The sequence below is a fragment of the Truncatella angustata genome (genome assembly GCF_020726525.1).
Source record: "Truncatella angustata strain MPI-SDFR-AT-0073 chromosome Unknown BKA67scaffold_3, whole genome shotgun sequence".
Taxonomy (NCBI): domain Eukaryota; kingdom Fungi; phylum Ascomycota; class Sordariomycetes; order Amphisphaeriales; family Sporocadaceae; genus Truncatella; species Truncatella angustata.
Window position 1 is genome coordinate 1,237,732 of NW_025763383.1, and position 14,877 is coordinate 1,252,608.

At 50.7% G+C, this 14,877-nt stretch overlaps 7 protein-coding genes across 7 annotated transcripts; 2 read left to right on the plus strand and 5 right to left on the minus strand.

Moving 5' to 3' along the window:
• Positions 1–1,435: 1,435 nt before the first annotated feature.
• BKA67DRAFT_515973 (CoA-transferase family III) lies at positions 1,436–2,696 on the minus strand (the record flags this gene model as incomplete). The annotated part of the gene is made up of 2 exons (XM_046097771.1): positions 1,436–2,589; positions 2,636–2,696. 2 exons carry the CDS (start codon positions 2,694–2,696, stop codon positions 1,436–1,438), a joined length of 1,215 nt encoding a protein of 404 aa, XP_045959552.1.
• Positions 2,697–3,011: 315 nt separating this feature from the next.
• Positions 3,012–3,854, minus strand: BKA67DRAFT_657238 (RWD repeat domain-containing protein; the record flags this gene model as incomplete). Its single annotated transcript, XM_046107081.1, has 1 exon — positions 3,012–3,854. The coding sequence occupies one exon, from the start codon at positions 3,852–3,854 to the stop codon at positions 3,012–3,014; it is 843 nt and encodes a 280-aa protein (XP_045959553.1).
• Positions 3,855–4,203: 349 nt separating this feature from the next.
• Positions 4,204–6,425, plus strand: BKA67DRAFT_232411 (Metallo-dependent phosphatase-like protein). The gene is made up of 7 exons (XM_046095639.1): positions 4,204–4,642; positions 4,711–4,791; positions 4,863–5,298; positions 5,351–5,594; positions 5,649–6,010; positions 6,068–6,191; positions 6,244–6,425. Exons 1-7 carry the CDS (start codon positions 4,493–4,495, stop codon positions 6,278–6,280), a joined length of 1,434 nt encoding a protein of 477 aa, XP_045959554.1. The 5' UTR covers positions 4,204–4,492; the 3' UTR covers positions 6,281–6,425.
• A 796-nt stretch (positions 6,426–7,221) lies between these two features.
• Positions 7,222–7,659, minus strand: BKA67DRAFT_534220 (uncharacterized protein; the record flags this gene model as incomplete). Its single annotated transcript, XM_046099830.1, has 1 exon — positions 7,222–7,659. The coding sequence occupies one exon, from the start codon at positions 7,657–7,659 to the stop codon at positions 7,222–7,224; it is 438 nt and encodes a 145-aa protein (XP_045959555.1).
• Positions 7,660–8,127: 468 nt separating this feature from the next.
• On the plus strand, positions 8,128–8,880 carry BKA67DRAFT_232428 (transcription elongation factor SPT4). The gene is made up of 3 exons (XM_046095640.1): positions 8,128–8,303; positions 8,393–8,646; positions 8,728–8,880. The coding sequence occupies exons 1-3, from the start codon at positions 8,217–8,219 to the stop codon at positions 8,756–8,758; spliced, it is 372 nt and encodes a 123-aa protein (XP_045959556.1). The 5' UTR covers positions 8,128–8,216; the 3' UTR covers positions 8,759–8,880.
• A 329-nt stretch (positions 8,881–9,209) lies between these two features.
• BKA67DRAFT_534222 (uncharacterized protein) lies at positions 9,210–11,210 on the minus strand (the record flags this gene model as incomplete). Its single annotated transcript, XM_046099831.1, has 1 exon — positions 9,210–11,210. One exon carries the CDS (start codon positions 11,208–11,210, stop codon positions 9,210–9,212), a length of 2,001 nt encoding a protein of 666 aa, XP_045959557.1.
• Positions 11,211–11,853: 643 nt separating this feature from the next.
• Positions 11,854–14,385, minus strand: BKA67DRAFT_635969 (transmembrane amino acid transporter protein-domain-containing protein; the record flags this gene model as incomplete). Its single annotated transcript, XM_046105668.1, has 3 exons — positions 11,854–12,205; positions 12,262–14,300; positions 14,367–14,385. 3 exons carry the CDS (start codon positions 14,383–14,385, stop codon positions 12,035–12,037), a joined length of 2,229 nt encoding a protein of 742 aa, XP_045959558.1. The 3' UTR covers positions 11,854–12,034.
• Positions 14,386–14,877: the final 492 nt, after the last annotated feature.

Consider the following 14,877-nt stretch of genomic DNA (forward strand, 5'->3'; position numbering starts at 1 on the left):
GACCATAGATTTAAATGGTCACTTCAACGAACCTAGGAATAGTACACCGGACACAGCACCTCGTAGCCTGGTCATGAAAGCACAGTGGGTGCCAAATTTTATCGGTAGTGGATGCCTCATAGGAAGGGCATGGTTTCCTTCACCCGATCAGGTTTTTCATTCATCAGCGTACTAGAATAACTGGAAGCCGACCCAAAATCGAACGTTCGTTATCTCATGTACAGTTTCTGCTATCTACGACAAACAATTAAAGGAACGAGGTCTTAAATCGCGCTCCATCAGCTTTTGCGGAAATCCGCTGATGCTGTAGATACAAAATGTGTCTAGTCCAGTGCGTACGAGAGCCAGGCGCACCTCGAAACGAAAATCTTCAATTCTACTCCCAAATGTATGCCGTTCTCGATCATCTCGGTGGTGTCTATGGCGTATGCTGACTCATATAGATCAGCTGGCGTTGAGACCAAGGAGTGTGGAACGCCTGTGTCGGAAGCCAGAACCCTCCTGAGAGATTTGGCAGGCGACATATGATGTTACCATTCGAATACACTGCCGAACCTGTACCTTTTCTAATATTATCACCAAGATTGCACTCAATATCATTGATTCGTTCGGCGTCTCATACCATCCTTCCATGGATACCTGGGGAAGGGTTTTTCCTATGGACAGTACAACGTCAGGTGTCCTGTTCGGATGCTCATGAAGCGTGATCCTCTAGGCTTCTTCCATCGCAATGAAATTGTTATGCAGCACACTCCTATTTATGAACTCCATCGCACCTTGCTCAAAAGCTTTGAAGAAACCTGGAGCGGTAGACGTGATACGGATAATAGCTTTAATCAGTGGTGCTTTCGATGGAATCTATAAGTTTAGTCGATACTCCTGCTTCCCAGACCTTAAACTCCCCTCTCAGGATTACGGGCCTCCGTCATATATATTCCACAAGACTTGCGCCCCAAAAAAAAAGCTACTAGGTACATTTTAGTTGGATAAAACGTAAAGTACCTTACCGGCTTCAGATATTGCAGTCACTGTCACTTTCAAGGGGCTGTAAGTCGATTTCAGACGACCCGAAGAGCGGACGGCTGGACTAGGTTCCCAGCTGCTGTGATATGGTGTGGTGTGCTGGATCGAACAGAAGACGAATTGGTGCGCTTTTCCCAACACCTGATGCACATAATGAGCTTTTGCAGTCATTGTCTCAGCGGATGCTGAGCTTCAGTCTGACGTATCTAGGCAAAAAAACGATGCAGACTTTTGCAGTACCATGAAAGGGTCGTACTAGGAAATGTTCACGGAAGGGGCAGAACAGAAAGTCCGTCATCATGAAATGTCACTGACACACGATGGTAACACTGTCAAGCCAAAATCGAAAGAAGTGAGTTCCAACATGAGTTTGAGGGCTAGGCATGTACATTGGCTTCGACTCTTTTCAACATTATAGCTTCGATCTGCTTATCAGCACTAGCCCACCCTTCTCAACTTCGAAATCTCTCCCTTTCACCCAACCAGCCCATTCTTCTAGAATACCCTCGCCTCCTTGGCCTGGCCTCATTCCCTGTCCTTCATATCCACTGCCCGCGAAACCTCTGCCTTGGCCATGCACGGCCGGGTTCGTTGCTTTTTCATTCACAGCTAACATTGGCGTATCTCTAAGCCCTACTGGCGGTCTTTGGTCGCCTTCACGACCCAGATGCTCTTCTAGCTCTGCATATTCGAGTACAGGTGTACAGCAGGCATCGGTGCCGTCAAAAACTGCCTCCCACTCTGTTCTCGTCCTGGACTTGAAGGCAGCTTCGAACTGCTGCTTCATCTCCGGCCAGTTATTGCGATCGTAACGATGGTTATTCCACCCTTTGTCAAGACCTAGCCGCTCGATGAGCACGGCGAAGAATTGCGGTTCAAGTGCTCCGACAGCCATATACTTCGCATCTTTTGTCTCGTAGGTATCATAATACGGACAACCGCCATCGAGTACATTTTTTCCCCGGCTTGCATTTCCCATTGGCGTCTTCAGCGCTTGACGTGGAAATGTGGCCAGGTACGAAACCCCATCAACCATATTCGCCTCTACAACTTGACCTTTCCCTGTTGACTGCCGCGTGATCACGGCGAGTAAGATCCCCTGAAAGAGGGTTGCACCGCCACCAGCAAAATCAGCCAGTATGTTCATAGGAGGATGCGGCTTTGAGCCGTCTCGACCAAGCAACGAAAGCACACCAGATACAGCGAGATAATTGATGTCGTGACCGGCCATGGCCGCATATTTACCATCGCGGCGGAAGCCCGTTATGCGCCCATAGATGATTCTAGGGTTTATGGTAGAAAGCACATCAGGCCCCAACCCAAGCTTTTCTAGCACCCCCGGCCGGAACGGGTCAATGATGATATCGGCGGCTTTTGTTAGCTCTTTGATCAGTGTGACCCCGTCGGGAGACTTTAAATCAACCGCTATTGATGATTTATTTCTGACTAGCCTGTCCTCAGTTGGTGGTGCTTCAATGCCGCGAGTATGGGTTTTGCCCGGAATGGCACGGTCGATACGCAACACGCTGGCTCCAGCATCCGAGAGAAGGAGACCAGCAAAGGGACCTTGTTTATGGTTAGAAATGCGTGAGACAACACCAAGGTTTGTTACCTGGAGCAAGACCAGCGAACTCGAGGACCCTAAGTCCATGAAGCGGTGGCGGTCCGACCATATTCAATCTTATAGTCCTGTGCTACAGTGAATCCAAAGGGTTGTTTGCTTTCAGAGATACGTGAAGGTCTCACGAGCGTTGTCGCAATGAACAATCATCAGTGTTTCCGTATAGCTCGCTAGCAATCGAGAAGTTCTAAGGGGCATGACTGTAATGCATGACCGCGGGGTCTAGCATTGTTGTCTAAAGAACCGAGGCTTGGGGATAACGATCGGGTTCCAGAGTATGGGGAGTCGGATGTGGGGTAAATTGGAGTAAAGGGCATTTTATACTTGGCTACAAAACGTATAGCCATGTCAGTAGACCGTACTCATGTCACTTTGCAGAACCCTTTTTCTTGTTGGTTGAAGGTTCTACGACCAAGCCCGCTTTGACGAACGCATCTCTCGCGGTCTGGTTGATCAGAGCAAAGCGTCGCGGCCCCAACTTGTGACCTCCATACCAACGGGAGACAATCACCATCACATCCCACAGATCCATAAGTTGCATAAGATGCAATAACCGACTCCCAGCAGCTGTCTCCCCATCATCGTCACAATCTTGAAAGGTTGCACCGTTTGGTCCCCTTATGCGCCATGCTGTCATGTTGTGAGTTGCGACACGGGCCTTCTTGTCCGTGGCCAGCAGGTGTTGGACATATGCCTCTGCCTGAGTTGTGGAAGTAACGGGAGCGCAACGGGCCAGGAAGGTGGACTTTAGCTCGACAAAAGGATCAGACATGATCCATGGAGGCTCGGGCATGTTGAGCAGATCCGCGCTGGGTTCAGCACGTTGGCGGTTTTGTTCCGCATCCGGCTCTGGCGTGTGCTCTTCCTCATCGGCCTCATGGGCGGCAGATTCTTCAAGACGTCTCTTAAGCTCTTCTAGTGCATCGAACAGGCAGACCATGCCAGGTTCATACACACTACCTATGACGTCTCTGAATAAAGATAGCTCCCGTGCAGCATCTCCTCGCTTTCCATGCTCGCCGGTACTGTTAGTACCGACGACAGAGGGAGGCTCCGCGGGATAAGATGGTGGAAACTCAATTCGAAGAGACGATGATTCTTCAGGTGGTGTCAAGATGTATATGTTTGGGTTGTCGCTTGCTTGCACTAGACACCCCTCGCCATAAATTGAGTTGATGGCCTCGACTTCGTCTTTGAGCTCGTCAGACATGGTGACTGGCTGTGAAAGCTGGCCTTGCGTTGCTCAGACTAGTATACCAATGGCTGGTAAATAAATGCTTGTTATTGGTACTAGTGCTGTGTCCGGAGAGAAAAGGCTTGTGACGGTAGCGTCAACCTATGACATGACATCTGGTGCAGCTTGAGAAATGTCTCGAGCGCCTGAGCTGAGCTGCCGGCCGCTGGGCCTAAAAATGCCCCGCGGTGATTACATAGTAAGACGGAAATCGTGAACGCAGGGGATGGAAAGGCATACCACTAACCTGGCTAGAAGCCGTACCGCTAGGCCATAAACGGCTAAGATCCATCTGATAGTGCCCCTCCTCGACCCTGGTACCTGCAAAAAGCTCCGTGCACCGACAAGCATTTCATCTGGCCCGAGTCCAAAAGTCCAGAGTCCAGAGTCCACGACCCGCGTTTCTCGGGCTTTCCATTGTAATGGAATATTCTTTGGGCTGATCTTCATCCTTGTCGCCACGAAACCCCTCTATACAAACGACGTGCCAGCTCTCGAGGAAACTTGCACAGCCCTTATCAGCAGTCGCACACTCATTGCGACTAGATTCACAGGACTGCAACCCTCATATCACAATATTTCGCAGCTTACGCCAGCAGTGCTGTTTCGACAACATGTCTAGTGCTGTAGAGCAGGCTGTCGCCTTGAAAAACGACGGCAACAAGGCCTTCGCAGCGCATGACTGGCCCAAAGCCATTGAGCTGTACACAAAGGCGATCGAGCTGAATGACAAGGAGCCTACCTTCTACTTGAACAGAGCTCAGGTTTGTCCAACTATGCCTATGTCCACCCGGCTGAAAATGCTCGCGTGACTGACAGGAAGGAATATCAGTGCAACATCAAGACCGAAGCCTATGGGTATGCGATCGCGGATGCCACCAAGGCTATCGAGCTTAACCCCAAGCTCGTAAAGGTTAGTCCCACCGGTATAGACCAGCCATGTTTATAGTCAAGACAACTAACTCGGTATGCAATATAATGTAGGCCTACTTCCGCCGCGCCGTCGCTTATGTCGCTATTCTGAAGCCAAAGGATGCGCTCGGCGACTTTAGAGAATGTGTCAAACTCGATCCGAACAACAAGGACGCTAAAGTCAAGTTGGCGGAATGCCAGAAGGTCGTCCGCCAGCTTAACTTCTTCGCCGCTATCGAATTGGCAGATGAGCCATCGGCAGCCGAAGGTCTCGACCTCGATTCCATGGCCATCGAGCCCGATTACGATGGTGTCAAGCTGGGAGACGAGATGACGCAGGAGTTCATTGATGACATGATCGAGCGCTTCAAGAATGGCAAGAAGATTCATAAGAAATACGTTTACCAAATCGTTATGGCCACCAAGAAGATCGTCTACGAGGAGGCGACAATGGTGGAAATGAAGATTCCCGATGACGTCAAGTTGACTGTCTGCGGTGACACACACGGTAAGCATGCGCGTGCTCCAATGCCGCGGGCAAAGCGCTAACTGTCATACAGGACAATACTTTGACCTTTTGGAACTTTTCAGACTGAACGGCCGTCCATCAGAGAAGCACTGGTACCTATTCAACGGTGATTTCGTTGACAGAGGATCGTGGTCATGCGAGATTGCGCTACTGCTCTATGCCTACAAGTGGCTCAGGCCTCATGGTTTGTACCTGAACCGCGGTAACCACGAAACAGACGACATGAACAAGGTCTATGGTTTCGAGGGCGAATGTAAGGCCAAGTACAACGAACGGCAAGTTTTCGCTTCCTGGCTCTGACGCTGTTTGTATACTAATACTACTTTCAGGGTATTCAAGCTCTTCTCGGAGAGTTTCTCGGCCTTGCCCCTAGCCACGCTCATTGGCGAGAAATATCTGGTGCTCCACGGTGGTTTATTCTCAGACGATAACGTTACACTTGACGACATCCGAAAGCTGAACCGCCACGCTCAGCGACAGCCTGGACAGGCAGGTCTCATGATGGAGATGCTCTGGACAGATCCCCAGACTGCCCCTGGCCGAGGTCCCAGCAAGCGTGGTGTTGGTATGCAGTTTGGTCCAGACGTGACGAAGCGATTCTGTGACAAGAACGGACTGGACGCCATCATCCGTAGCCACGAGGTCAGAATGGACGGTTACGAAGAAGAACACGGCGGAAAGTGTATCACAGGTAAGATGAACTGCGACACCACGATTTGAACCGTGCATGCTGACTGGCTCTCTCTAGTCTTCTCGGCGCCCAAATATTGCGACCAGACAGAAAACCGTGGCGCATACATCAACATTGGCTCGGACTACAAGTTGCAGTTCAACCAGTTTGACGCGGTGCCCCATCCGAATATCAAGCCTATGTAGGTTCCATCCCATCTGCGCCGCGTGAAACTTAGCTAACATATGATCCAGGGCATATGCTCAGAACTCCATGATGTCAATGATGTAATTTGAGATGATCTTTGGTTGATTCCTCTGGTATTTTGTGGTGATAGATGGGCTTGTCATTTCTGCATATAACGACTGCATCATCTGGAAGCATCGGCGTTTGGGGATACAAAGGGAGGTGGTTTTAAGGTCAGAAAAGGCTTCTGAAACATGGCAGCACTAAACTTGTGATTTTGGAGGGACGAATCGTCATTATTCTGTGACAAACCTCAAGTCGCATACAAAGTTGACTTTACGACAACCCAGTCCATAGTTTAAAATAAAAATTCAAAAACAGCAATGCTGCGAAAATGATCCCAGCAGTCTTCCATGCATCACTACGTATTTCCCCATTAACAGCAACAGCCACACACACACATGCCACCAAAGGCATGCATGGAAGTTGCAGAAAAATTCCCGATGTACGCCCTAGTGAATACCAGTGCTTACACTACTCTGTGGAAGAGTCATGCCTCTGTCTATGGCTGAAGCATGCGAAGTGACCGTAGATGCATGCTGTAAGCGAAACGGAGACATATCTGTTCCTCGTACTCGAACGCCTATAAATTCCCGGATACTCCAAAAGTTTGTTTTCGGTAAAAAAGAATGAGAGCCAATCTAGCTGCTTTTGAGATTGAAACAAAAATAAGAACCATACTCCAACTAAAAAGCCGCAGCATGTTGCGGTGCCGACCTCCGTAGTCCCAGACGAATTACACGTGGTTGTGTATAATGAAGCATGATACTCCATAGAGACAAGCCACCATAGACGATCTTCCACCAAACATCCGGGATATTGGTTGTGCGTACGCATGTTCTTCAGAGGAGGCTGTCTGGTTTTGAGAAATCTTTCATAACCCATACTCAAAACATACGCCTCACGATTTCTGGAAGCTGCGGGCTTGTGAATTACGATCTTCCAACTCAAATTTGACCTTTTGCTGCGCAGCTGAATACATTCGTTCAGGCCTTCCATAATCGGTCTTGGCCTTCTGCCCCAACCAGACTACCCAACCAATCCGAGCACCCCTTTATCCGGAATGTCGAGTGGGTGCTGTTTTCGTAAGTTCCTTGCCATGCCGTAATGGCAGCTGTGAATGCGCCCAGATCGTCCCGTGGTATTCTCAACCAGCAGCTCGGACCTTCGACTTTGAGAATATCTATGGAAATGGCTTGACCCGAGAGGCCCAGGAATTGTTTGAGAGCTGCCGTGCAGTAAGATCGCACTTGAATGGCATCCAATACCACGAATTCTGCCGGGTTGCGAATGACCTCCAGGTGAGCGTAAGAAAATGGAGGAGCCTTGATGGTACATCTCGCTAGCTCGTGAGACTTGTGGGATTTTGCTGCCGCTGCCGTGCTGTTGATGCTGGTGACGGTTGTGTTGCCAGGGTCTGCCATGATGGTTGTTTTCTCTTGATGGGCCAGATATTCCACGTCAGGGGGTTTATGGATTGACATTCGAGGCTCGTGACTGGAAGAACAAACAGACCAGTACCTTCTGCACATGCAACTCTAATTTTCTAAGGTTAGTTTTTGCGGCTCAAAATCAGTGCATGTTTGAGCTTGGCCCAGATCCCCGGATTTCTCAGGGTTATGGAGGTCGGTACCTACATGCTCACTCTATGCGTAGCACCTATCAGACTATTGTGTAGACTAGCAGAGCCTGGGACCCCCCCCCCCCCACCTGAGCTGTCTGTAGCTGAGCTTGACCTGCTAAATGCATTGCAACAAAGCCATATTTTGGCGCATTCATCAACACGCACTCTACCTCGCTAACTTTCAATGGCTTTCGAATGACTTTCGATTCCTAGTACATCTATCGCCATTCATTCATTCCCGACTCGGACAAAGACAGACGACACCACCCACGCTTTTAATACAAGACATAACTGGCGACTCGCGCACAACCACTCTCGCATATTCACACAAGAGACAGCAGATTACCAACTTGCAACATGGAAAGAGGAGGCAGCTTTGTTGCGCCCGGCCAGCAGCGCTATCTGCGTGCCTGCATGGTTTGCTCCATCGTGATGACCCAGACTGTACGTTCGCCTGCGCTTTCGGCTCATCGACCACCCTCCCGCATCCTGAGTTCTGACCTTACGAGCCTCCCAACTAATACTGCTCTCAGCGCTTCCGCCAAGAAGGCTGCCCCAACTGTGAAGAGTTCCTGCACCTCAAGGGAGACACCGAAGCGATCGAGTCGTGCACGTCGCAAGTCTACGAGGGTCTCATTACCCTGGCGAACCCCTCCAGGAGCTGGGTGGCCAAGTGGCAGAGATTGGACGGCTACGTGCAAGGCGTCTATGCCATCAAGGTCTCTGGACAGCTGCCCGAGGAGGTCAGGACGGCCATCGAGGAGGAATACCGAATCACCTATATTCCGTAAGTCTGCCTACTCCCTAGAGCTGACGATGAAAACCAGGGGCATGCTGGCAGATTAGAAGATGCTAACGACCAACTTAGGAGAGACGGGAGTGCGATTGAGACGGAGTAGAGGTCATCTCGGCCACACAAGTCTTTAGGGCAGTTTTCACGATACCCCGGTTAGAGCAGACTGGTACGACGATGGAATGGCTTGGACCTTTTCAATTGGAGACTTGGCGACTGAGCAACAGCGATCGCAACACTCGAGACCGGCCGGGTTACACAAAGACGCATCCTTGAACCTGGGATAAATCCTCCGAACAGAAAAAAACACAACTACCGGTATCGTTTTCTCTCTGCACAGGACAAGACAAATGAAAAAAAAGGAGTTCTTCAGGCAGCAGCAAGGTTTTAGGCATATGCGAAGGCGTTGGCAGCTCAATTTTACTGGCGTTCAGATAGGGCGGAACAGGACCGTCCCCGAATGGGTTCATCAATGCATTATATTTACTTTCTGCTGGTCTACCGCCTGAGGGTGTCTTGTCAAAGTTTGTAGGGCTTCTTCGATTTCATTAATTGTCCTAGAAATCGCCATTTGCTCTCTTATGGATATTGTACATTTGGGTTCTTGGTGTTTCTTCCCCGGGATCGATCAGTCGTGCAGTAGGTATGTCGAGTCTCCTCATCAATCGTGCATTTGCTTCCTCTGTGAGCTTTAACCTCGGAGAAGCCTTGAGCGGTCTCAACGGAGGGAAAGTCGCCGTACTGACGTCTACGGGAGTCATCGCCCCATAGTCTTTGAATATATCCGCTTCCCAGTCCCCGAGCGCGGAGTTGATCTCGCTAACGGTGTTGCTGATTATACCAGGGCTGTCCAGCGACCTGCTCGGTAAGAAAGGCAATTTGCATTCAGCAATGTGTTTAGTACTCGTCTCCCTTTCTGGCGGAGCCGAACTAAGTCGTAACATTCCAGTGGCTATGTCGAGCCGTCTCCGGCTACCCAGATCGCTCTCTTCGGTGGCGCCTAATGTAAACTTACTGTCAAGCGCATGGGGTATGATATGACCGCTTCTATCCTGCCCGACCTCGATCTCATTCGCTACGATCCGCGGCTCATGGCGGCTCCCAACGCCGTCCTCCGCATCTTCTGGTTCATCACGGACGAGCATCGAATGGTCTGGCACCAGCAAGGTGAATCGACTGATTTCGGGCAACAGATCGCCCTGTCGGCAGGCATTGCAGAACCCACTCTCCCGCTCTTCGGGGTACCGCAGGGACCCTTTGTGCTCCTCCCGTGGCGCATCACGACTGGATAACTGAGGTCTCTTCCCGCCAATGAGACATCCGGGACAGCCAAGTCCAGGAGTATCTGGTAGGGGCTTATCGACGGAGTGGCTTGGCATGGAGAACCTAGGAGTCTCTGGGCTACTGCTCGTGCATGTGTGCGGCGTCAGATGGGGCACATCCGCCGACTCGGGAGTGTCGTCTTCCCATACAGAATCTATATCCAAGCCTTCGCCCTCCGTGTCGCTGCTCAGCTGAGTTGTCGTTGACGCGCCGAGTGTCGGTGGGCACTGGTGCGTCAGCTCCGGAGGCACGGTGGCTGATCTCGGCAGGACTAAAGGCTTCGTCGACTCACGTCTATAGACGGTCGAAGGAAGGAGTGACAAGGGTACGTTCACGTATGATACTGCACTTGGTGTATCGTAATTTCGAACTCCTGCCAGTGACTCCAGACCTGCGATTATTGGTGCGGCAAAGTCTGGGCTCGCATTGATCGGCGTCGGGGGCGTCCATCTCGACCCGTCATCCTGCCCAGAAGAACCGTCGTCAAATCCAATCATGATGTTCCGCGGCCCCATTGACATGGTGCTCAGTTTCGACGTCAACGCTTCAGGCACATACGTCCCGCTGTGTTTGCGATGGGAGTAATTAGCCCTCGCTCTTTTCTTGTCTGCTAATCTTGTGCTACTCGATGATCCCGAGGCGGTCCCTTTCCAGACTGTATACGGCGAATCGTTCAGCAGGTTCTTTCCTGCTGCCGCCGCCGCCGCCGGCGGTGTTACATAGCTGTTTTTCTTGGCCGTCACCGAACTGACGGGCCGGGCCCACGAGATTGGCTGGAACCCGACAGTATTGACATCACTCCATGGCGGCTTCTTGTGCGCGTAATACGCCGTCCCCAGATCTTCTACCATATGACCCCAGGGTTGTGATATCCAATTCGGGTCCTTTGTCGCAGACCGCAGGTCGGAGACTCTACGGCCAACGTCTTTGGGGCCACGCTGCTGCAATTGTCTATTGTTGGCTATGGCGACTGCCGATAGCGAATCATTCGCAGATAATATCGGGTTTGTGGAAGATGCCTTCTGTGAGTGCTGGCGCTTGGGCCGAGGGCTTCCCCTCCTGATGCCTCGAAACCGGCTACTTGTACTCGGGTGCGTTGTCGAGCTGCCGCCGCGCGGGCTCGCCTCCTCCCCGCCGGTGCGGCCTGCACCTGCGATGGGCGTAGAGGACGACGATCCTCGCGCGGGTTTCGATGCTAGACAAATTTCGTGGTTATACGTGCGTGCGATGCTCATCTAGCATCTGGATTTCTGCTTCTCTGCTCTTTTTGATGTCCTAGTTCTGCAGGCTCTTTTCCAGAACTAGCATACGTGTGGTCGGAAATATTGCGCTGTGCTGCCTGCTATCGTTTTCTTGATTCAATCAAGGAAGTCTCAGTCGATGACCCAAGCCCCTTTGGCAGTCGAGTTCTTTTACTACCTTTTTCTCGAGAGCGGCGCGCCATTGACCTGGTGGTTGGTTGCTTTGTTTGTCTTTCTAAAGAACAAAGAAAAGAGAAGCGCGGTCGTGACAAGCCAACAATACTCGCATTGTAACCAACAAATCAAGCGATAAATTCCTTGTCCTTGTTGGCGGTGATGTCAAGGTCCCATGTATTATCGATTGCTGGTCTAGTGTTGGCTTAGCGAAGGTTGTGAAAGACTCCATGGTGAATTCTCTTTTCGATAGCATTCGAGTCGCTTGCGGAAGTTGGGGAAATTATTGTTATAGGAATCACATGTTCACGAGCAAACCTCAAGGCTCGAAGTTGTCATGGCTTTGGAGAACCTACGGGTGCGCAAGGGAATGCAATATCGGCCAAGGTCAAATAGGAAAGAGCAACGGAAAGAGCAACCTCAGGCTTGGATTGATACACCACCGAACATGATACTTAGATATTATCCTAAATAGATTGGGCTGGAGCCAACTAGTCTTACACAATCTATCTTGTATCTTATATACACTGTTGTTTCCCGTTTATAACAGGGTTCTATTCTGCCCAATACGTCCCGCATCTATATGCACCTATGCTACAATACAAGGGAAAGTGTGTCGAATGGGTGCCGAACCAAATACGTGCCTAAGGACCTCTTTCATCACAGTACTTGGGTAGGCTTGGACCAGAAGTACCCCAAGACATAATGGTCAAGATAGTAGTGTAAGCCATGGCAATGAATCCAAAGATGCAGAGAGCGATATCTGAGTACTTCCAAAGCTTGCTCTTCGCGACTGCTTTGTAGTGAAGCATTGCCTATAAAGTGGTCAGTTTGTTTTCATATGAACCCTTCTATATCATGCACAACTTACCGGGTAGATGAACACGAGAGGAATACAGGCGAAGTTTCCAACAAGTGCAACGAATTTGTCCAGATTATCGGCACCCACCCAGGCAATGAACGCGCAGAGGAAGACGACCAAGAAGCGAAAGACGTTTTTCTGCCACTTGATGTAAGGATTGTATTTGCCACTCTTCGTGAACAACGCATTCTCGGTGATCTTGATCGCTGGAAATATTTGTAGCGGAGTCGACAGTAGAATCGCAACTGAGTAAAGGAATTGAACGGCGTTAACGAACTTGTTGTCCTGGGGCAGGTTTAGAAGGACCACCGTTTCGGTTTTTGATCCGTAGGCAGCGTATGACACCGCACCCATGGTAACGAATATTGTTGTGATAATAATCATGACTATGAACATGACCTTGGGAAACTTGGCGGGTGACTTCATCGATTCCTGTACCGGAATAATGAGGCCGATACCTTCGAAAGTGAAAATCGCTGTGCCAATGAATAATGTCCAATCCTTCTGGTTGAACAGTATGATATCTGCAAGACCGTTATGGCTAAGAGTGAGGACATCGTAGTAGAAGAGATATGCTAGCCCAATGACGATGAATGCGTCGGCCACCAATGCGGTGAAACCGAGTTTGCCAATATCCCGGAAGAGGGCGAATGGTAAGAAGATTACCATTTGCATCAGAATCAGGTACGTAATCGGGATGTAGGTATTGCATTTTGAGACTGCAAGAATGAACGCCTGCAGATTTTCCGACGTAAAAACAATATACGCAGCCACGAAACCGATTTGGCTGATGACGATCGAGGTTAGAATGAGGTTTCTCATCCACCGTCCATACAATATACCACCAATATCTCCGAAGGAGCCGACCACCTTCAGGCGTGTAGTGACGAGTAATACGAAACAGTAGTAGCTAACCGCTGCGATGAAGGCGAGGATCAAGTTACTGAAGACCATACCACCACTGAGGTATGCTCGTGGGAGGAAAAGTACACCAGTGCCAACGAAGGATTTGAGAAGGAGGAGTGCAGCATTGAATGGGGAGTTGTTTCCGCTGCCTCCTCGAACTCTCCTCCTCCTCCTACGGCGAGATGGTGTCAGTAAGGCGCTATCCTCCATGGGTTCCCTGTCGTCGTCGCTACCTTCATCAGACTCAAATTCGTCCTCGCCAGAGGAGAAATACTCTCCAGGCAGTAGATCCTCGTCGTCTTCCTCTAGCTGCTCTCCCGCAAAGTGCCCGTAGATGGTCAAGAACTCCAAAAAGCTGTTGGTGAAAAGCTGAGGCTTGTTTCGGCTGGCCTCCCCAGCTTCGACACTTGAGGCATGAGCAGAGGGGCTGTGCGCCGAACGTCGGATATAGTTGCGCCTGAACCCGCCGGGTACCTTGATGGTGTTGATGTCAAGCGTTTCGTGCTCAGGCTCAGGACGGGAATGGGTGAAGCTTTTACTCCGCTGGGTTTTATACCGAGACTGCGCGTCCTCGGTCCATTTATAGATTGGGCGTGTAATATCACCTCCCTGTAGTTGCAAGCTCGAGAACTCGTCATCATCATCGAGAGCACTATCTGTCTTGTCCCCAGTCTGCTTGCCTTTGCCCGACTGCTCATTCAGATCTGGTGTTTCGGATCGTTGAACCAGATGGCGCTTCACGATTTCAGGATCTTCGTATGGCGCATCGTTGTCACTCCTGCCTTGTAGGTTCCTTGATCTCGCGTCAAAGGATCCATAGTTGCTTGTCTCGGCGGCCAGGTTCAACTGCGATCCTGAGCCAGCCGGCGAGAGTGGGCGAATCGGAGGCGTCCCGAACCTGGGCGGTGAGGTGCCGACGGAATTGGATAACGCAGCAGCTAAAGCCGATACACCAGGACCGGCGCTGCCTGCTCCTGCTCCTGCAAGCGGCATCACGTTTTCCGAATTCCCAATACTGGCCCGACTGGGCGAGTAGTTCCGGGGCGGAGTGCCGAACGCTTGGGAGTGAGCAGGTGTAGCCAAACGAGCGGTCGCATCGGCTCGAGGGATTGACGTGCCATAGTTGCGGCTTCGTATCGATCCTGCTCCGGGAGAAGAGGATATTGGGACTTCGAAGGGATTCCCGGACTGGGGGATAGAGCTTCTACCGCGGTTCGGTGTGGCCATTGTGTCGGCTGAAATCAGGAAAAGATACCAGGAATGATCTGGGGTGTTGGCTTGCCTCGAGTCTAGTTCATACTCGGATACAAAGCTAGTTCTGAGAGGTCTGGAGGAGGCAAGGCCGCATCAGTAAGCTTGGAACTCACGGTTGGAAGCAGAGCTCAGTGAGCGAGAAGCGGCGCAAGCGTTGGAGTGCGAAGTACCGCAGTGGATCAAGCACCAATGATGTACAGTAGAGGACAAAGGCGATAAGCTCGTTGAGGTGACGATAGGACTTCTCTCACTTCCGGGTTACAACGGCAACGGCTTCACGGGGAATAGCAATCAAGTCAAAAGACGGATCCGACATTTATTCTGAAAAGTGTGGACTCTTAGTTTCCACCATGACCCAGCGGTAAAAGCCCTCGTGATGGATGACTCTCACACGAGACTATCGAGAGCTGGGATTCAAATCGCCGAGTCAGGCAGGTGATACCTTCTTACTGGCTGCCCTGCTGT